Source organism: Nerophis lumbriciformis, linkage group LG03 (assembly GCF_033978685.3).
Source record: "Nerophis lumbriciformis linkage group LG03, RoL_Nlum_v2.1, whole genome shotgun sequence".
NCBI lineage: Eukaryota > Metazoa > Chordata > Actinopteri > Syngnathiformes > Syngnathidae > Nerophis > Nerophis lumbriciformis.
Genome location: NC_084550.2, coordinates 9,576,892 through 9,600,472, shown reverse-complemented (window position 1 = coordinate 9,600,472; position 23,581 = coordinate 9,576,892). Strand labels below are relative to the sequence as shown.

Below are 23,581 nucleotides of genomic sequence, written 5' to 3'. Positions count from 1 at the left end.
GGCGATGTCACATAAAAATACTAAAATGTAATAAATAAATAAAAATGTATAAAATATATGTATATATAATTAATGACCAATATAGCCTGCCTTACTGGATTTTGTTTCTTTATTGATTTTAATTATTGTTTTGTTTATTTGTTGTATTGTTTTGTATGAAAGTCTCTCACTGAGAGCCACATTTACTGCGGCTACAAATAAAGACATCTAATCTAATTTGACCGCCTTGGAGTAAAAATATGTTTTTATCATAGATTTAAATGAGCCCAGGAACTGGGAGGATTTGACAGATAATGTGTGGTTGTTCCACGGTCTAGGCCCTGCCGCTGAAGAGGCTCTATGTCCCCTGGTTTTGACTGGAAGGACTCCTAACCAATTTCAGAGTGCAGAGTTGCTGGTGCCTTCCCTAGGGGTCAGAGGTCAAGATATTGCAGTGGTCATTTCAACACAATAACAAAGTACTTTCCCTTGGAAGTTTGAGATGATTTTTGACTATGTCACTCAGATTAGTCCACCAATGAAGGAAACCTTTGTTGCACCTTGATAGCACGTGGCTAAAGCTAAGTAGCTAACAAAAAGATTTAGAGACTCTTAACCCAAAATCTCTTGTCCAAAACCATCTCTCGGGATTTTAAAGCAATTTTGAACCAATTACTTTAACATTTGTCCAATTGGTGGTGTTTTGAATATAGACGATTTCTGCATTTGATGACCCGCCAATCAAAAAGCCACCGACACCCGACAGATGTCAAACTACTCGTCTGGCATTCCCAAACCACATATTAAAATATCAGATCCGTGTGACCTTGTCGACACTTTTCCAAAATGGCCAGCAGAACCTTGTTAGACTGTAGAACTTTAAGAGCTTTTTGAAGAAAGTTTTAGGACAAAAATTGTGGACGCCATCAACCCTGTTTTTTTCACTGCCGTCTGACAGAGGGGTCTGAACATGACCTCTGTACAAAATGTAGGGTCCAAGGGGGCCGCATGAGTGCTGGTGACCTTTGACCTAAGAAGAATTACGCCTCCTTTTCTGAGATATCTCACTAGCGCTTTGCCAGAGAGCACTCTGCTTTTCAACACTAAATCAGGTGGTGAGTCTCCACATGTGTAGCATTCATGGGGTGCATGGTGGCAAAAGTGGACCTCTACAGGCCTAGTAATCCCACTCACTCAAAACGTTAGGCCCAAACTCATCTTTTCTCCTATTTCTCCCCACTACTTTCTTCAAGAGCTTCCAAATTGTCAAACTTGCATTAGACAGTGTCTCTCCACATGTGTACCCCTTTTGGAGGTTCTGGCTTGAAGGAAGACCTCCAGGTTCCCTGTGTGACCCATTCAATTTAGGCCTTTTCTCCTCTTTCTTCTCTCTACTTTTTCTGAGAGCTTCCAAATTGTCAAACTTGCATTAGACAGTGTCTCTCCACATGTGTACCCCTTTTGGAGGTTCTGGCTTGAAGGAAGACCTCCAGGTTCCCTGTGTGACCCATTCAATTTAGGCCTTTTCTCCTCTTTCTTCTCTCTACTTTTTCTGAGAGCTTCCAAATTGTCAAACTTGCATTAGACAGTGTCTCTCCACATGTGTACCCCTTTTGGAGGTTCTGGCTTGAAGGAAGACCTCCAGGTTCCCTGTGTGACCCATTCAATTTAAGCCTTTTCTCCTCTTTCTTCTCTCTACTTTTTCTGAGAGCTTCCAAATTGTCAAACTTGCATTAGACAGTGTCTCTCCACATGTGTACCCCTTTTGGAGGTTCTGGCTTGAAGGAAGACCTCCAGGGCCCTGTGTGACCCATTCAATTTAGGCCTTTTCTCCTCTTTCTTCTCTCTACTTTTTCTGAGAGCTTCCAAATTGTCAAACTTGCATTAGACAGTGTCTCTCCACATGTGTACCCCTTTTGGAGGTTCTGGCTTGAAGGAAGACCTCCAGGTTCCCTGTGTGACCCATTCAATTTAAGCCTTTTCTCCTCTTTCTTCTCTCTACTTTTTCTGAGAGCTTCCAAATTGTCAAACTTGCATTAGACAGTGTCTCTCCACATGTGTACCCCTTTTGGAGGTTCTGGCTTGAAGGAAGACCTCCAGGGCCCTGTGTGACCCATTCAATTTAGGCCTTTTCTCCTCTTTCTTCTCTCTACTTTTTCTGAGAGCTTCCAAATTGTCAAACTTGCATTAGACAGTGTCTCTCCACATGTGTACCCCTTTTGGAGGTTCTGGCTTGAAGGAAGACCTCCAGGGCCCTGTGTGACCCATTCAATTTAGGCCTTTTCTCCTCTTTCTTCTCTCTACTTTTTCTGAGAGCTTCCAAATTGTCAAACTTGCATTAGACAGTGTCTCTCCACATGTGTACCCCTTTTGGAGGTTCTGGCTTGAAGGAAGACCTCCAGGGACCCTGCGTGACCCATTAGATTTAGACCTTTTCTCCTCTTTCTCCCCTATACATTCTTTGAGAGCTCCCAAATTGTCAAACTTGCATTAGACAGAGTCTCTCCACATGTGTACCCCTCTTGGAGGTTCTGGCTTGAAGGAAGACCTCCAGGGCCCTGTGTGACCCCTCCACGAGCATACCGATTATGTGATACCACTCAAAATTAGGCCAAATTGTGAGTCATCATCTGCTGCAATCAGAGGGAAATAACAGAATATAACAAATGTGCTAGTTTGAAACAATAATTTGGTCCAATAATATTGAAATAATAATAACTGCATAACATTAATTCATTTCCGTACTTAAATAATACAAATATACCAAATTAAATGTTACACAGACCATGTAACTTGCTGGCACTAAACCTGTAAGAAATAGTTCTTCTCAGTCTTCACTATGTTTACATTTTCACACTTTGCACTATTTTATTACACTTTATTAATAGTTTCTTACATACTCATTTTTGCACCTTCATTTTTAGAAGTTATTGTTAAGTGTTCAATGTAATTTTACTAGTAGGTTTACATTGTTTGAGTATTTTCCATGCTTGTGTTGACATTTATTTCCTGCAGTGATATTTGAGGGATTAGAATAACAGGAAGTTACTTTTGAAATGAAAATATTAAGATTGAATATTTTCCCTCCTGGTTGATATTTTCCATAGGTCATAAAAATACAATAATAGACCAACTTAAAAAACCGTATATGGTGATAGTTTTCAGTCAAACAAGTGTGCATCTCTGACATCTCTGATCCTTCTTGAGCTGAGTCGCCAGGTGCAAGTGCTGCCCCTCCCCCCTCCACCGCTGCGGTGTACTTCAAAGGCTGTGACTGGAGCCAGCTTGTTAATTGAAGCCACGTAGTATGACTCCTTAAAGTCACACTCTCACCTCTACTTAACTTTGTCCATTAAATGGACTTTTACTGCTCGTACTGGACTTATTTTTGGATATGTTGCACAAAATAATGCATTGATGAGGGAGAAATTGGTTTCAGCTTGTTAGCACCTTGCTAGAGCTAAGTGGCTAACCAGAAGTGCTACAGACTCAAAATTTGTTTACACTTATTCGGAACCTACCTCAGAAATTGTAGTACAATTTCCAAGAAATTGCGACTTTCGCTGATTTTTTTCACCTGCTTTTGGCCGCACAGTAGCACTTGGTTTAATTATTTGACAGATGTCAAAATGATTATTTTTTTCAATCAGATTAATCACACTCTAGAATTTTTATAATAATAATAATAATAATAATGAACGTTGTAACGCAGTTTACATTTGTTAAAATCTCAAAGTGCTGCAAAGTATAAAAAAAAAAAATAGAAAGCTGGAATATATAATATAAAATTAAAATGGAAATAAAAACATGAAAAACACTAGATAAACACTAGATAAAACAGAAACATAGATAAAAGTAGAAATAAAAACATGAAAGCACTGGATAAAACAGACAGGCAAGCAGTGCAGTAAAAAAACAAGGCAGAGAAATTAGATGAAAGCTGTGCTAAAAGGGTGGGTTTTTAGTCCCTTCTTTAAACGGTCGACTGACTGTGGTGTTCTAAGATGTTCGGGGAGAGCGTTCCAGAGTTTGTCCATTGTTTGTAAGTTTGTCCTGATGGGTTTGAGGAGGTTGGTGTTTGAGGAGCGGAGGTTGAGGGGAAACTAAGTCCTTGAGGCAGGAGGGGGCGTTGCCGTAGATGCATTGATGAGTTAGCAGGTTCATCTTGAATTAGGTCCAGGATGCAATAGGGAGCCAGTGGAGTGATTTGAGGATAGGTGTGATATGATCACGCTTGCGCACTCTCATCAGGATCCTCGCAGCGCTGTTTTGGATGTACTGGAGCTTTTTGATGCTCTTTTTGTGGACCCTGACGAGAAGTGCGTTGCCGTAATGAAACCTGGAGGAGATGAAGGCGTGGGCGAGTCTTTCAGTGTCGGCTGTGGTGAGTGAGGGGCGGAGTCTTGAGATGTTGCGGAGGTGAAAGAAAGAGGTTTAGCACATATGGTTGATGTGGGCTTCAAAGTTCAGGTGGGGGTGGATTTTCACTCCCAGGTTGGTGACAACTGGGGAGAGTGGCAGGTCCTGTCCAGAGAAGGTGATGCTAGTTATGGGGCATGTGTTGATCTGGTGTGGGGTGCCTGTTTTCATGACCACTGTTTTTGAACTATTGAGCTGCAGGAAGTTGATGCTCATCCATGCCTTTATCTCCTCCAGGCAGGTGGTGAGAAAGGAGAGGGGTGTTGGAGATGAGGGTGAGGTTTGCATTGTTTGCAGGTAGAGCTGTGTATCATCAGCATAGCAATGGAAGGATATTCCATGCCTGCTGATGATACAGCCAAGGGGTAGCAGGTACAGGGCGGTTTCTGTATCGGCAGGCTGTTTTCGCACTCCTTTTGCACACACACACAACGCTTGCTCCGTGCCTTTCTTCAGTTTTTCAACCTGACGCTTATGACAAGCCGGTTTGATTCAGGGTATGAAGGTGCTACATGAATTCTGACTTTTAGAGGTGTAAAAGCTGTGGTTGACCCAGTGAGGAAGGTTGTAGTCATTCCCCAGACTGCTGTCAGGTGTGGATCTATTGTGCAACTTAAAGAGAGGCACTGCGTGTAGCGGCTGCTCACCCATGCTTACTTGCTTAAGGTTGTCCATCGTATCCGATGACGACAATCCATCTCTATGTTTTGTGAGTCCTCATGTGGCTGAATAGTCCAATCCGTGATCCACATGATCTGCCGCAAACAGAGCAGGTGAAGGCACTGACTGGGGGTGCAGGTGTGGCAATGGCTTCATGCCTTCTTTGACGCTTCCTGGCTCGTTGACCACTTCGGTCCTCCTCAAGCTTATGAACTCCTTGTTGGAGGAGCTGCCGCCAGGTGGAACGTTGGGCTGCAGTGTCCTCCAGCTGGGTCGGGTTCAGGCCGCATTTCTTCATGACAGTCTTCATTTGATCTTTATAACGCTTTTTTGGGCCTCCTGCCAAGCGGTGACCAAGATGAAGCTGACCATAAAGCACCTTGCGTGGTAAACGTTCTTCTGGCATCCTGATAACGTGGCCTAGCCAACAAAGTTGGTGCTGGGTGACTGTAGCCTCCACACTGGTGCAGTTGGTCTTGCAGAGTATTTCAGTGTGGGGCATTCTGTCCTTCCAGGATATCCCCAGGATGCATTGTAAGCACCTGATGTGGAAGGCCTCCAGCATCCTGAGGTGGCGGCTGTACAGGGTCCACGCTTCACAGCTGTAGAGGAGGGTTGTCATGACCACAGCTAAATAGACCGCTACCTTGGTATGTAGCTTAAGGTCTTTGTTCTGGAAGACCCTTCCCCTCAGTCTGCTAAAAGATGCTGACGCCTGCTTGATCCGGTTTGGAACCTCCCTGTTGATACTGCAATCGTCAGAGAAAAAGCTGCCAAGGTATTTGAAAGAGTCCACTACTGCTAGTGGTTTATTGTCGATGGTGAAGGTTGGTGGATGAGGTGGAGGAGTGGATGCCCACTGGCATATTACCTCGGTTTTTGCCACGTTGACAGAGAGGCCCAGTCTGCCATAAGCACTTGCAGCGGCTGAGAGGGTAGCTTGCAGCGCTTCCGGTGTGTGGGCCACAACTGCGCAGTCATCTGCGTATTGGAGTTCAATGACTTGCACTGGTGTGACTTTTGTGACTGCTTGGAGCCTCCGGATGTTAAACAGGTTCCCGTCAAGTCGGAAGTCGACGGTAACGCCACTGTCCTTCTTGATCCTCTCATGAAGCAGCAGTGTCATACACAGGAGGAAGATATTAAACAAGACCGGAGCAAGAACACATCCCTGGCGTACACCGGTGCACACCTTAAAGGGTTCTGATTCCTGGCCGCCAATAGTCACACGTGACATCATCCCTTCATGGAATTGCCTTAGGATGTTGACAAACTTCTGTGGGCAGCCGAACTTCAGGAGGATATTCCAGAGAAGCTCCCTGTTGACGGTGTGAAAAGCCTTCGACAGATCAATGAAAGCAACAAAGAGGTCCTGGTGCTGCTCCCTACATTTCTCCTGAAGCTGCCGTGTTGTGAACACCATGTCCACAGTGCTCCTGTTCTTCCTGAAACCACATTGTGACTCCGGCAACAGGTCTTCCGTGATGTTGTTCACCAGCCTGTGTAGCATGACTTTAGCCAGGACTTTACCAGCAACAGCCAGAAGTGAAATGCCACGACTGTTGCCACAGAGGGACTTGTCCCCCTTGCCTTTGTAGATGGTGATAATATTGGCATCTCTCCACTGCTGAGGGACAGTTTCATGCTTCCACACTTTGCTGATGACAAGGAAAAGGGCACGGATGGAAAGGTAGCCTCCTTGCTTGAAGATCTCTGCAGGGATGCTGTCAGGACCAGGGGTCTTGTTGTCTTTCAGAGATCTTATTGCACTCTTAACCTCTCCAAAGGTTGGTGGAAGGTCAAGGTAATGGATGTTTGGGTAGTCAGGTAGTTCCTCCAGAACTGAGGGGTCTGTTGGGGCGGGCTGATTTAGCAGAGTTTCAAAATGTTCTGCCCATCTTTTGGTGATGAGCTTCTGGTCTTTTATGAGGGTTGTACCATCGTTAGACCTTAGCGGGTAGACAGCGCAGTTTATTGGGCCGTAGATGGTTTTCATTGCCTCGTAAAAGTTGTGCATATCATTTTTGTTAGCATGAGATTGTATTTCAGCTGCCTTTGATATCCACCACTCATTCTTCAGGGCACACAATTTTGACTGCACCTCCCTTCTGGATGTTTGCCATTGTTGTCGGAGCACACCTGAAGTGGGGTTGTTGAGTACAGCATTGTGTGCTGTGTGCATGTGTTTGAGCATGGTGGTTATTGTGGCTGTGTTGTCATCAAACCAGTCCTGATGCTTTCTGCGCTTATAGCCAATGGATTGGGATGCTGCCTCATAGAGCCTGGAGCTGATAGAGGTCCATTTGTCGTCAATGGAGTCATCACTCTCCAGAATATGCTCGATGTCTTCCAGGTTTTTGGCCAGAGAGAGACGGAGATTGTTCCGAGCCATAGGATCTGCTAGCCGGGTACAGTCAAGCCTCTTCTTCCCTGACTTTTGAAGACGGATAGCAGGGCGTACTTGCACCCGGAGCCTGGTTATGATGAGCCGGGGGTCGGTCCAACACTCAGCTCCTCTCATTGCATGAGTTAGTGATACGTCTTTTATGTCTGAGCGTCTCACAATGGTGTAATCAATCAGGTGCCAATGTTTGGAGCGTGGGTGCATCCAGGATGTTTTGTGCTTATTTTTTAGTTGGAAGATGGTGTTTGTGATGGTCAAGTCATGCTCAGCACAGAGGCTTAGCAGCCGTAGGCCGTTAGCATTGGCTTGTCCAATGCCATGCCTGCCAATAACACCACTCCACACCTTGTTGTCCTTCCCCACTCTGGTATTGAAATCGCCCAACAAAAAGATCTTGTCCTCCTTAGGTGTGCGACGGAGGGCCTCATCTAATGCCCAGTAGAAGCGGTCTTTAACATCTTCATTTGATGGTAGCGTCGGTGCATAGGCACTAAGAAGGGTGGCATATCTTTTCTTAGCCAGAGGGATCCTGAGTGACATGAGCCTTTCACTTATGCCAACCGGTGCTTCTGGGAGTTTTGGTAGGAGGCTGTTTTTTATTGCAAGTCCCACACCGTGCTGATGCTCCCCTCCTGGAGGGTATCCTTTCCAGAAGAAAGTGTAACCTTGCCCTTCTTCCTTCAGGGATCCTTCATCGAGGAGTCTGGTTTCACAAAGTGCAGCAATATCAACATTGTAGCGGTTAAGTTCCGCTGCAATGAGTGCAGTTCTGTGCTGGGGTCTATCAGTGGTAACGCTAGTGTCCAGGAGTGTCCTTATGTTCCATGATACCAGTTTAAGAGGGATTATTTTCTTTGCTTTATTTCGACCGCGGAGTGGAATTCCCGACAGGTGCGGTAGCCTGTCCAGGATGGTTTTGAGTGGGCAATGTTTGGGCCACCTTTTCTAGGCTGTTCCCCAGTTGAGTTGAGCAGTGCAATCCTAAATAGGGCTGGTCAGGCGTACAGGGGTCTGCCAAGAGCAGCTGCCACTCAATTTCAGCTACTAGCGACCATAGATAGCCCTGTACCGCTGATGTGCAGGGTTCTGACTAGGAGCTTCCGGTGCATTCATATCTGCTCCCGTTATCAGACACCCCATCGCCACCAGACTTTGTTTCATTTCCGGTAGCTGGTCTCACCGAGGCAGAGATGAATACCTGCGCAGAGGAGCTTGTTTAAAGTGCCACTGGGGGTGCGCATATCCCAGCAGCACTTCTTCACTGTGAGAGGGTGGGATCCGGTGGCAAGGGGAACCCAGGACGACCGGCACTCTTCCACAGTTGCAGGAGACTGCTGGAGCTCCAGTTTTTTGGAGGACCGCCTGTCGTGTGCCGCCAAACACGTTGCTTTTCTTTCAGGGTGTGCTCCCCTAGCCTTTGTCTTCCTAGACTTACCCACAAGGCAGCGGGTCTTCGCCGTATCCCTGGCTAGGGGGCAGTCAGGTACTAGGCCTTTGCCAAGGGCCACCTGGGGTAACAGTAGTTAAGGGGTTAACCTCCTAGTGCCCCAAGACCCCCCAAAGAAGAGCCTCCACTGCCGGATGCACTTTAACGTCACCCATACACACCAGGTCAACACCAATACCGTTATCAATCATCCGTTGTTTGGTCAGAATCATGAGCAAACAACGGATAAAAGTTCAAAGTAATCTGACAATTACTTTTAATTGTTTTTAAATCCCTAAATGGTCTGGCCCCACAATACCTTGACTTGTTCCTTCTTAGTCTCCCTGTCCTTGGCCAGATCAGCATCTGAACATCTCCTTTTTTTGTCCTCCGTAAGCCATATAAAAAAATGCAAACTCCAAATCCCCGCAGTCAGTGATTGGCTGGTTGGTGCAGCCTGGACCACAATGTTTTGGGAGCCTGGCCAGTTAACCGAGACCAAGGTTTTTCACAGTATATTCAGAGGACAGACAGCCAGCGGATCGTAAGGAGAAGTTTTTTTGTACGTGACTAGCTTAGAAACAACGTAAGAAGACTTAGAATATACCTTTAATATTGGGGAGGTCATGTGTAGGCACTAGTTTGTGATGGAGAGGTAGTAGAACTAAAACAGCTAGTGTACTAGTCACGACACAATGAAGGGGGGATGAAGATGGTGTACTGAAATCTGTATTGTTCCAGGTTGATATTCAGTATTGTTACACACTGGTAATAGCAGTCTGAAATAATAATAAAATAAAAACCACAATAAATGTCTAGTACTTTAAAAGCAGTAGATCCATATCACTGTTTAACATAATAAAAATAGATCTACTTGCATAGACAAAATTTCCTGAACAAATTCATGCATAAATGCATTACTGTTGTGCATGTAGATGCTCTTAAAGCAAGATAAATCAGCGAGATACACAAGAACTAATACACTTCATAGAACGACATTCAGCATTGTTCTTACTCTAAAAAACATTTCTTTACACCTTTAATATGTATTTATTTCGCCCTTGCGGTATCAAAAATGGTATCAAGTATCATATCAAGCATTGGTATTGAATTTGAAGACTGATGCATACCAGTCTGTGATTGCTTGGTAGGCATAGATAATTTGGCTAAGTGATTATACTGTCATGAGCCACCAGATTCTGTACTCTCATCCACTCAGACTGCACGGAGGTCTAGTTCACTTTCCCTTGGGTTCTGTAGCACTTGCCAGTTACTGAAGACATGGATTAAATGCAGTCATGTACATTCGGTGTGATCATTGACTCACATTGACAACAGCCAACTTCTACAGAAGGGTTTGGAGATGCAGGCTCAGTAATGGTAGCCATGTGCTTCCACTAGCTTGCAATGCATTTGAGTGCACATTCACTTAGCTAATGATGCCAAGTAAGTGCAACTTGATTAAACTTGCACTTGGTTCGTGCAAGTTTGTAAAAAAGAATTAGGTTTCACAAAATTTACAGTGTCTCACACTTGCACTTAACTTTAAGCAAGTTAGGTTTATTTAAAGTTTAAAAAAAACCCAAGACAAATCCACATCACTTCAGCAGATAGCATGTAGCACTGGTATATGCATGCTACTAAAGTGCCAACTAAATTCTAGCTATGGACAGAACTACATAAATCCTTAGGAATATTAATTTCACAGTCAGACTTATGTCACAGTATTTATTGCCATCTTTGTCACGTGTTGCTGGCATCAAATTCTAAAGTTAATGATTATTTGCAAAAAAAAAAATGTTTATGAGTTTGAACATCAAATATGTTGTCTTTGTAGCATATTCAATTGAATATGGGTTGAAAATGATTTGCAAATCATTGTATTCCGTTTATATTTACATCTACCACAATTTCCCAACTCATATGGAAACGGGGTTTTTATAATGCTATAATTGTTGCTCTGAGCTTTGTAGTCAACTATTGAAATTACTGTCGACTATCTTAACTTTCCATTTCCTCTCCTAAGCTCTGGTACATGATGTCCATGCATAGTGTTAGTAAAACACATGTTGACAGCATACCTTACTTTGTTGGGTGATGTTTATTTTCATGCAGATTTGATAGTGGTGCCAATGTGGCAGGCTAACATTAAGTCATTTTATTTAGAACAGTGTTTCCTAAAGAATTATGTTGAAACCCAACTGTTCTGGCGAGGCATGGGGATAGTTCTGTCAATATAATAATTGTTAGTATGGCACGGGTTGGCCATTAGTCTAGCCATCGTCCATCAGTTGTTTTGCTTTATACTTAAAGTTAAATATGAGTAAGTTAATGCATTTCTTTGGATATGTTAGGAACAGTGTTGAGACTGAATTTGAAGGTTGAATATTCTCATAAACATAGCAAACATACTGTACATGTTACAATTACTTCTATAGATGTTTGTCCCCAAAGGAATGTGGGGCACCCAAAAGTGACTTTTGTGAGTTTGTGTATCTGTGTACAATTGAAGTCCCCAAAATGGACTTTAAAATTATTTGTCCCCAATGTGATGGTATTTTTACTTTTTGGAAAAAAGTTGTTAGAAACTAAAATCTCAGGTGATTTCCATAATCTGGGTATTCCCAGTGATACATCCTACCTACTGGCATCTCTCTAAACCTTTCAGAAAGTGGTGTCCTCAAAAGTATGGTATTTTTATGGGCGCCCCCAAAATGGACATAAGGGAGTATGTGTGTACAATTTGGATTCATATTATATATATATTTTATTTTTTCAGAATATAATCATCACACAGTTGACTGTTGACCTTTTGGGTATGAAATGGCATCACTTCATTATTCTTTGTCAGTCTTATTATATTAATTATTGAGCAATAATGTGGGGGTCACAGTACACAGTGACTTTGACTTTTGACCTGTGACCACCCAAATCTGTTCAATTCATCCTTGCATCTGAGTAGACATTTCTTCCAGATTTGAAGAAATTCCCACAAACCATTTCTGTTAAATCACATTCATGAGTTACCTCTGTCCTTTGGAAATCCAATCAGTTCATCCTTGTCCTAAGTGAAGCGGTCTCAGTTCTCCCACTTAAGTCTATCAGGACCTAAAACACTAACTATAGCTAACATGAGCACAGTGTGCTGCCGACTGAAGATAAACGTGCACTTCTGTTACACTTATTAAAAGCAGATCAGTAAAATGAAGTCTAAAAAATAATTAATATCTGTTCTGATAAACCGTAACATCACAGACATTTCTCACAAGTTAGCTATATGAATAAGGGGGCAAGGTCAAGTTTAAATAGAATAGAAAATTATATAATTAAAGTAGATTTTATTCAGGGTCTATGAATCATTTTCACTGCTAATTTAATTTAATGACAAATTATAACCTAACATTATTAAATATTAAATGCCATAAAAACAAAAAACAAAAGGTGAAATTCCATATAATGTATATTATTTTACTTAAAACACCTTGTAACTGCCATTTCTTTAGTGCAAGACCTTCTGGCGCAATAATGGGAAATGTCCAGAGGGGGCAATAGAGAGCAAAATGTGTGTGTATATTCTGATATTCCAACTGAGTACACACACGACAAAGTGTGTATTTTTTATCAGTTTGGCATCTTTCTGAGGACCTCTCTGAAACTTTGAGAGAAGCATATTTACAGCCTCCAGAGGCCATTGCAGTGAAAATCTTGTGAGGACCGGCCTAAATGTCCTCACTTTCCAAAATGGTCCTCACTCGAAAGGTTATGTACTCGTGATGGTCCTCACAAAGATAGCAGTACAAACACACACACACACACACACACACACACACACACACACACACACACACACACACACACACACACACACACACACACACACACACACACACACACACTGGTTATCATTTGGAATGGGGACCAAGTTTTTGATCATGACTTGTGGGGACCACCCTTTCTACAGGTTGTGGAGGCATAAAAAAAAATGGTGTAAAATGTCCACTGCCCAGTTAGCTCATACACGTCTTTAAAGGGGAACATTATCACAATTTCAGAATGGTTAAAACCATTAAAAATCAGTTCCCAGTGGCTTATTTTATTTTTCGAAGTTTTTTTCAAAATTTTACCCATCACGCAATATCCCTAAAAAAAGCTTCAAAGTGCCTGATTTTAACCATCGTTATATACACCCGTCCATTTTCCTGTGACGTCACATAGTGATGCCAACACAAACAAACATGGCGCATAGAACAGCAAGCTATAGCGACATTAGCTCGGATTCAGACTCGGATTTCAGCAACTTAAGCGAGTCAACAGATTACGCATGTATTGGAACGGATGGTTGTAGTGTGGAGGCAGGTAGCGAAAACGAAATTGAAGAAGAAACTGAAGCTATTGAGCCATATCGGTTTGAACCGTATGCAAGCGAAACCGACGAAAACGACACGACAGCCAGCGACACGGGAGAAAGCGAGGACGAATTCGGCGATCGCCTTCTAACCAATGATTGGTATGTGTTTGTTTGGCATTAAAGGAAACTAACAACTATGAACTTGGTTTACAGCATATGAAATACATTTGGCAACAACATGCACTTTGAGAGTGCAAACAGCCCAATTTTCATCAATTAATATATTCTGTAGACATACCCTCATCCGCTCTCTTTTCCTGAACGCTGATCTGTCCAGTTTTGAAGTTGATGTCAGCATCTGCTTTGAGTGTCGCAGGATATCCACAAGTTCTTGCCATCTCTGTCGTAGCATAGCTTTCGTCGGTAAAGTGTGCGGAACAAACGACTGACCATTTCGTCGGCTTTCCCCCAAAGCCTCGTATTTTGAACAAATTTCGTCCAATTTCTTGCCACTTTTGCATCTTTGGGCCACTGGTGGAACTTGAATCCGTCCCTGTTCGTGCTGTTACACCCTCCGACAACACACCGACGAAAGTGAGAAAATGGCGGATTGCTTCCCGATTGCTTCGCTCCGAGAGCGAATAATGGAAAGGCGTTTAATTCGCCAAAATTCACCCATTTAGAGTTCGGAAATCGGTTAAAAAAATATATGGTCTTTTTTCTGCAACATCAAGGTATATATTGACGCTTACATAGGTCTGGTGATAATGTTCCCCTTTAAATCTCTGGATTGATGAAGTAATGTGCTGATCATTCTTACTGGGGACCCTGGGGAAAAAAGTTAATATGGTTCATGGGGACCAAATTTAAATCATTTTACATAATTCACACAAATTTGTACGTGACTACTGAGGACCATTTAAAAAAAAAAAAAAAAAAGTTCAAATTGGATGTTAAACATGTTTACTTTTCAGTAAACATGTTTGATGGGCCAAAGCTTAAAAATCACTTAGGCTTCTTCAGAATGGATCTGACTATCAGTTAAAAAGGTTCCGGTCCGTGGATCGATTGGTACCGGGCCGCACAAGAAATTTTAAAAATAAATAAAATAAAAAAAAATTAAAAAAAATGTATAAAATCAACATGAAAAACACAAGATACACTTACAATTAGTGCACCAACCCATCCTGGAAATTCAAACTCTTCAACATTCAAACCATTCCAACATTCAAACCACTTCAGCGTTTAAACGATTTCAACATTTAAACCATTTCTACATTCATCCTACATCCCATTAGCATTTCAGTTCAGTATCAACTTATCAACATTGAAACTATTCTTACATTCATACTACATTCTGTCAGCATTTCAGTTCAACTTCAGCATTGTAGCATTCACACGCAATTCCTTCAGGAATTGCCTCATCTAGTTCACCTTGTATAATTCAGTTCTTTACAGTATATTAAAACTTCAAAAACTGTACATCCAAACAATTTTTTTAACCCGAGGTCTCTTAGTCCAAATCAGTGCCTAAAAAAGAAAATAAGACAAGTTGACAGTTGTGTTACATAATTATCCTACTGCTCATCCTTGCTATTCTGTTCCTCTCCAACTCTTCACTGACCTTAATTCAGTTTTCCCTCCCTCCCTCTCTCTATATATATATATATATATATATATATATAAATATATATACATACAAACATTTATATATATATATATATATATATATATATATATATATATATATATATATATATATATATATATATATATGTATGTGTGGGGAAAAAAATCACAAGACTATTTCATCTCAGATGAAATAGTCTTGTGATTTTTTTCCCCACACATACATATATTGCGCTCTACTACGGTATCGAGCACTATTTTTTGGATAACCTTATTAAGACATATATATATATATATATATATATATTAGGGCTGCAACTAACGATTCATTTGATAATCGATTAATCTGTCGATTATTACTTTGATTAATCGATTAATAATCGGATAAAAGAGACAAACTACATTTCTATCCTTTCCCGTATTTTATTGGAAAAAAACAGCATACTGGCACCATGTTCTTTCAACTTGCCAAATAAAACAAGGAAAACGTTACAAAAATGCACACTTTTGACACCCCTGCAATAGATACTAAAAAATTAAATCTGATAAATGTATGGATAAACAGCAGAGCCTGACGACGCATGCGCGTTTATCATAACTTTCTCTTTCTCTGTCTCTGCCCCTCCCTCACCAATGCTGCTGCTCGCACAATTTGTTTTGTTTTTAACCCCTTCTTAACCCTGAACGTACATTGAAAATACACGCAACCCTAACTCAAAATGCCGGACATTTGAGGCATTTAAGAAACACCGCTCGACAGCCCCGCAAAAGAGGACATGTCCGGTGAAAAGAGGACGTATTGTCAGGAACTAGCCCGGTCGCTGCTAGTCCTCTTTTGCTAGCATGCTAGCAGCTAACGGGCTACGATAGAGTGACCATACGTCCTCTTTTCACCGGACATGTCCTCTTTTGCGGAGCTGTCAGGGCGGAGTTTCTTAAATGCCTCAAATGTCTGGCATTTTGAGTATTGTTTACACAACGTGCGTTACGCTACTTAATATGTCCGTGTGGAAACTCGTTCGGTACACTTCCGCACCGAAACGAAACCCCCGTACCAAAACGGTTTGATACAAATACACGTACCGTTACACCCCTATTATTTTGATTATTGTTTCTCAGCTGTTTGTAAATGTTGCAGTTTATAAAAAAAGGTTAAAAAAAAAGAAGAAAAAAAGTATCCTCTGCGCATGCGCATAGCATAGAGCCAATGAAACGTTGTTGCAGCCCTAATATATATATATATATATATATATATATATATATATATATATATATATATATATATATATATATATATATATATATATATATATATATATATATATTAGGGCTGCAACAACTAATCGATTATAAAAATAGTTGGCGATTAATTTAATCACGATATAGTAATTTTCTATATCGCACAGAGACAAACCCGCGATATAATATATCGCGTATATCGATGTATCGCCCAGCCCTAATATATATATATATATATATATATATATATATATATATTAGGGCTGGGCGATACATCGATATACGCGATATATCGCGGGTTTGTCTCTGTGCGATATAGAAAATGACTATATCGTGATATTCGAGTATACATTCTCACGCAGTTGCTTTTAGCTACGGGCATTACACTACAGGCTCTTCTCACTCTTTCTTGTCTCTCCTTCTCACAGACAGCAAGCGCACCTTCTTACACACGTCACATACTGTCACGTCATACGTCACATACGCATACGCCCTCCCCGAGCAGAGAGGTAGCAGCATGGCTAACGTTAGCTGTGGTGTGAGTGGTAATACGAGAAAAAGAAGGTGCTAATCTGGTAACAAATGAAGGAATAGTTAATTCCCTAGAAAAACAGCAGGCGGTGGTTTGGCTTCAAGTGGGAATATGTCGAACAGACAACCGTAATTTGTCAAGTGTGGGGCGAAAGCGCTTCTACAAAAAGTAGCATTACTTCTAATATGTAGCATCATTTGAAATGTCACCCGCTAGAGAATGAAGAGTGTTTGAAACTCCGCATGTCAACATCTCCGCTCGGTGCCACACCAACAAAATGCAGAGGCAAACATTTCCACATCAACACCGTCTGAAAAGAAGAGTCAACAGAAGGAGATAATGTCCGCAGGGACCTACCACATAGTGAAGGACATACACTATTTGATTTCCTATTATGCAGCTCATTTTTATTTGACACTTTTTGAAATATCTTGTGTGACATCATGTTTTTAACTAATCGCTTGTTTTAAAATGTCTCTGACAATCTTGCACTTTCTGTTTTGAAATGACATGAATGTTTGTGCCACTGCTTAATAACTGTTTAATAAATACACTTTTGCTAAATTGACTTAGTTGTGATTTCCGTCTCTGCCTGAAAGTTTAAAAGTAGCATATATTAATGCAGTATGAAGAAGAATGTTTTAATGTAGACACATAGAATCATCATACTGCTGTGATTATATGCATCAAGTGTTCATTCAAGGCTAAGGCAAAATATCCAGATATATATCGTGTATCGTGATATGGCCTAAAAATATCAAGATATTAAAAAAAGGCCATATCGCCCAGCCCTAATATATATATATATATATATATATATATATATATATATATAAAAAGGCCATATCGCCCAGCCCTAATATATATATATATATATATATATATATATATATATATATATATATATATATATAAAAAAAAGGCCATATCGCCCAGCCCTAATATATATATATATATATATATATATATATATATATATATATATATATATATATATATATATATATATATATATATATATATATATATATTTATATTAGGGCTGGGCGATATGGCCTTTTATTTAGTATCTCGATATTTTTAGGCCATATTGCGATACACAATATATATCTCGATATTCGTTGGATCTATGCTATGCGCAGAGGCTACTTTTTTTTTTTTTTTAATATAAACTGCAACATGCACAAACAGCTGAGAAACAATAATCAAAATAAGTATGGTGCCAGTATGCTGTTTTTTTCAATAAAATACTTTTTTATATTAGTTTGTCTCTTTTATCCAATTATTAATCGATTAATCGAAGTAATAATCGACAGATTAATCGATTATCAAATTAGTTGTTAGTTGCAGACCTAATATATATATATATATATATATATATATATATATATATATATATATATATATATATATATATATATATTATTTTTTTTTTTTTAAATAAATAAATACAATCATGTGTGCTTACGGACTGTATCCCTGCAGACTGTATTGAAATACATTGATATATAGTGTATATATTGTGTTTTTATGTTGATTTAATAAAAAATAAAAAAATAAATATTTTTATTTTTATTTATTTATTTTTTTTCTCCTTGTGCGGCCCGGTACCAATCGGTCCGCGGCCCGCGGCCCGGTGGTTGGGGACCACTGCTCTATATGACTGCTGTTTTTATGAACCTTCAGCAAGTGTTTAAGGTCCTGAAAGAAGTGTCGAAGTATTGAGCAAAGATCACTCATTGACGACTCCGTCTCCTCCACCATGCAGGAGTCGTGGCATGGGGTCTTCCATCTTTCCTAGTGAGCGTTAAGCGAGTCATCTCGAAGGATTTGAGCACCGCCCCATTACCTCCCCTAGGGGACATCTGTGCCTGCTCCCCCACACACACAACCCTCTCCCCCTCCTCACCTCCGAGGCTCTCCCTCAGCGCCGCTCCGACGTGCTCCGGTGCTTCTTGAAGAAGCTCTCTGGCGACCGTCATCACCGCCGACGCCGGCCCGTCATCCCCGCCGTCAGGATGGACCACTCGAAGGACGCTGGACTCAAAAATGCGCAGCTCGGCGCTGCGATGGCAGCATTTGCATAAACACTCAATTGTTGCATTAACAAACACACACCTCCCCGTGTGTGTGCGGGCGTCTACCTGTCCAGCAGTCCGTCCCTCAGCAGCGTGAGCGAGAGTTTTCCAGCCTGATGAATCCTGAGCAGGTCCACGTCATCCCGCCACAATAAGAGGCTCTCGCACACGTTGACCCTCCGCAGATAGCTCGTCGTCTCCCCGGGCAACGCAGCATCGCCACGCCGGCCGCACAGCAGCGGCACACACACCCCACCTGAGGGCTCCCTCTGCAGGGACAGCACATATCAAACATGATCATCCAAGCGGAGACGTGGAGGTCAAGGTTAAACGTTATGGTACAGTCCGTAATGCCTGGTGGTGGTCCACAATTCACGCACATACCAGGGGGAGGTGCGGTAAATTTCCTGGCATCTCTACAATTCCGCAGAGGTGGGTAGAGTAGCCAGAAATTGTACTCAAGTAAGAGTACTGTTACTTTAGAGATTTATTACTCAAGTAAAAGTAAGAAGTAGTCACCCAAATATTTACTTCAGTAAAAGTAAAAAGTATGTTGTGAAAAAACTCAAGTACTGAGTAACTGATGAGTAACCTGTTCGTTTAATGATGACGGCAACAAATAATGCACAAAAACATAAAAATAGCAATGAGCAAATTCAGAGCCAGCAATATCTCTTAAGCAACTAAAACAATAATATATATTAAATAATAATACATTAACATACAAAAAATAAAGGCAAATTGAGCCACAATAACTTAACAGCACCATAGGCTCAGTAGGCAGAGATTACAAAGGAAAATAACAAGTTAGCCTTTACGCAAACCATAAACCATACTTGCCAACCTTGAGACCTCTGATTTCGGGAGGTGGGGGGGTGGGGCGTGGGGGCGTTGTCGGGGGTGGGGCGGGGCGTGGTTAAGAGGGGAGGAGTATATTGACAGCTAGAATTCACCAAGTCAAGTATTTCATACATATATACATACATATATACATATATATATATATACATATATATATATATATACATATATATATATATATATATATACATACATATATATATATATATATATACATACATATGTCTTAATAAGATTATCCAAAAAAAATAGTGCTCGATACCGTGGTAGAGCGCAATATATGTATGTGTGGGAAAAAATCACAAGACTATTTCATCTCTACAGGCCTGTTTCATGAGGGGTTCCCTCAATCATCAGGAGAGATTTGTCTTTTTTCTCTCCTGATGATTGAGGGAACCCCTCATGAAACAGGCCTGTAGAGATGAAATAGTCTTGTGATTTTTTCCCACACATACATACATATATATATATATATATATATATATATATATATATATATATATATATATATATATATATATATATATATATATATATATATATACATCTTGAAAATATGCAAACAAAACTGTGTTTAGATAATTGATACTTCAAATTTGCATAAATATAACATGAATAAATAAATAATGAAAACACAACTTGGCTTCTGAGAGCTTCAAAATGTAATGAATAAAATGATAAAGTTGTTGATAAACAAGCAATTCTTTTAATAATTAAATATAGTCATTTTAAATGAATTATTATGATAATTTAAAATTAATTATTTCAAATATGTTTATTTTAATGTACCGGTATAATTCTATGGCTGGATGTAATAAGGAGTCAGAAAAATTAAAAATAAAAATACAATTAATTTTGATGTTTTTAGCAAAATATAGTAAAAATGTATTTAGGTTTGTTTTTTTTAATTAATAAATATATTTATATGTAGGTAAGATAAACATAATAATACAATTTATCTCTAGTCTGGATGATTTAGTTCTTGTCACCCTGTTGTCCTCCCGTCTGAAAAAAGGCTGTCCTCACTCAGGTCCGCATGGAGCTGGAGGGGGCGTGGCCTCCAGCTCCGGCTGAAAATCGGGAGATTTTCGGGAGAATATTTATCCCGGGAGGTTTTCGTGTGAGGTGCTGTATTTCGGGAGTCTCCCGGAAAATTCGGGAGGGTTGGCAAGTATGCCATAAACTGATAGGTGTGGGCTGCACCTGGGAACACACTGTGCACTTCTGATTGGTGTTTCTATGCATGGGTGAGTGTGTGTCTGTGCGTGTGTGTCTCTGTCTGTCTGTCTGTCTAAGAGGCTGCAGTGTGTTAATAAATGTCCCCACACGATGTACATTTGACAGTGGTTCATAGCAGGGAAGCTAACATCAGCCTACGGTGACAGCCAAAATATCTACTAACGTTACTTAACGCGATGTGCTTCCTCAAATTTGACGTTGAGTTCATGTAAGCTTAAGTTTGTTGTTTGCCGCTGAAACTTTATGTTTAGTTAATCATGTGACCGCCTGGCTCTGTTTGATTGGTGAAACGGAGTCAAACGTCACCAGTGACTGTATTTGATTGGTGAAACCCAGGCATGCGATAGATCCTACTTTGAAGGTCTGTCTGACAAACCAAAACAAACAAAGCGTGCATTAACAGATCGATAAAAATCAGTAGCGAGTAGCGAGCTGAATGTAGATAAATGGAGCGGAGTAAAAGTAGCGTTTCTTCTCTATAAATATACTCAAGTAAAAGTAAAAGTATGTTGCATTAAAACTACTCTTAGAAGTACAATTTATCCCAAAAGTTACTCAAGTAGATGTAACGGAGTAAATGTAGCGCGTTACCTCTGCAATTCCGTTACAATCAATTATTATTAATACATTTAAAAACTCAAATAATGTGAAATAATACAAGAAAATATCATACTATTACATAATTAATATAAATAAATGGACAAACAGTGAGTACCTATATAACCTACTCAGTGGCCTAGTGGTTAGAGTGTCCGCCCGAGTCATACCAAAGACTATAAAAATGGCTATAAAAATGGGAGCCATTACCTCCCTGCTTGGCACTCAGCATCAAGGGTTGGAATTGGGGGTTAAATCACCAAATGATTCCCGAGCGCGGCCACCGCTGCTGCTCACTGCTCCCCTCACCTCCCAGGGGGTGATCAAGGGGATGGGTCAAATGCAGAGGGTAATTTCACCACACCTAGTGTGTGTGTGTGTGTGACAATCATTGGTACTTTAACTTTACCTGTGGCTGAGGCGAGCGTTCATCACATTTTGTTTAGATTGTATTTTGTTGATATTTTATTTTTTTTTAAAACAAGGAATCTTAATGTACCATAATATTTTTTGTTAAAAAAAAAGTTAATAATGCAATTTTTTGCGGTCCCCTTTATTTAGAAAAGTATCGAAAAGTATCGAAATAACTTTGGTACCAGTACCAAACCATTGGTATCGGGACAACACTAGATCACGGATATCATTATTATTGCAGTAGTGTACTCAAAAAGTACTTATACATAATCAAATATTTTTACCAAGTTTTATTTCTAAAATGTTAGTGCGTCTTGTATTCCTGTTAGCATGTAAGCTAACTTGCCATAAGCGTGAGTTTATCAAAGTGCGTTAACAATAATTAACATTTGAAACTGTATCACTAACTGTCTCTACTTTTACCACAGTAATCGTTACATCCCTAATCCGTACCGTCAGAATGATTATATATAAGTCATCACACAACTTGTTTGCTTGCAGTTCAGGTGGCCCTGGTTACTATCCACTGTGTGTCTGGATATGCGCCTCGCCGTAGAAAGTGTCTGTTTTTCAGATCTGGACAGCCACGGGATGGGCCTTATCAGGACCCGAAGTCTCCAAGAAGATAAGGCGGACGAGCAGAGAAGGGGCAAACCTGACACCGCTCCAAGCACAGTTTGTTTTAACTGTTTATGAACCAGTGCTAGGCTGTTGCATAATGTGAGCCCTCCCCTTAGAAGCAGCTTGTTACGTCTGCGGGGACGCATAGCTGCGCTGGTAGCGTTCCTTCCAATACAGACGACAAGCAGGTGCGGCGTGCAGGTAAGATGAAGTATATTTAATGATTTTTAGGACAGGATCAAAAAATACAAAACTGAAAACGCTAGCAAGCGTGGAGCTAAACAAAACATAAAATGTCACCAAGGGTGATAAACAAGGAATGCTAGCGTGCACAAACTTACGACAACGAGGAGAAAACCAGGGGAACGTAAATGTTGCATAAAGCAAACATTGACCCAGCAACTACTGCTGGGTGACAGGAAACTATAAAGGGGAGTGATTAACCAAAACACCTGGTGGGAACACTAACTGCAAAACTAAGACAGGTGAGGAGAATCAGTGCCCATGGAAACCAACAGTAAACAGGGAAAGAGTGTGCACCCAGGAAACAGACTAAAACAGAAACATAACCAACATAAATCATGCCATGATCCGGGTAACGGATCATGACACAGCTTCAGCTATGTAATCAGGGAATGCCCAAATAAATGGGAACGCGCTAGGGGTGTCACGGTAAGTGTATTTGTATTTAACCGTTTCGGTACGGGCGTTCCGGTTCGGTTCCGAGGTGTACCGAACGAGTTTCCACACGGACATATTAAGTAGCATAACGCACGTTGTGTAAACAATGCACACCGAGGCACAACACACGGCATGCTAGCAGCTAACGGGCTACGATAGACTGACCATACGTCCTCTTTTCACCGGACATGTCCTCTTTTGCGGAGCTGTCAGGGCGGAGTTTCTTAAATGCCTCAAATGTCCGGCATTTTGAGTTAGGGTTGCGTGTATTTTCAATGTACGTTCAGGGTTAAGAAGGGGTTAAAAACAAAACAAATTGTGTGCGCAGCAGCATTGGTGAGGGAGGGGCAGAGACAGAGAGAGAGAGAGAGAGAGAGAGAGAGAGAGAGAGTTATGATAAACGCGCATGCGTCGCCAGGCTCTGCTTTTTATCCATAGATTTATCACATTTAAT

At 40.8% G+C, this 23,581-nt stretch overlaps 1 protein-coding gene across 5 annotated transcripts in view; it reads right to left on the bottom strand.

Annotated features, from left to right (window-relative positions):
* LOC133578811 (uncharacterized) overlaps nt 1-23,581 on the bottom strand; it is a 180,012-nt gene that overhangs the window by 127,099 nt on the left and 29,332 nt on the right. For all 5 annotated transcript variants that reach the window (XR_009811881.1, XM_061933304.1, XM_061933319.1 and 2 more), the window contains exons 3-4: nt 18,781-18,983; nt 18,546-18,700 (exon numbers count right to left, since the gene is read on the bottom strand). Coding sequence is in view for 4 of the 5 variants with exons in the window: in XM_061933304.1 (XP_061789288.1) it covers nt 18,546-18,700; nt 18,781-18,983 (358 nt within the window). In the remaining variant the exon portion in view is untranslated. The remainder of the gene's footprint in view (nt 1-18,545; nt 18,701-18,780; nt 18,984-23,581) is intronic.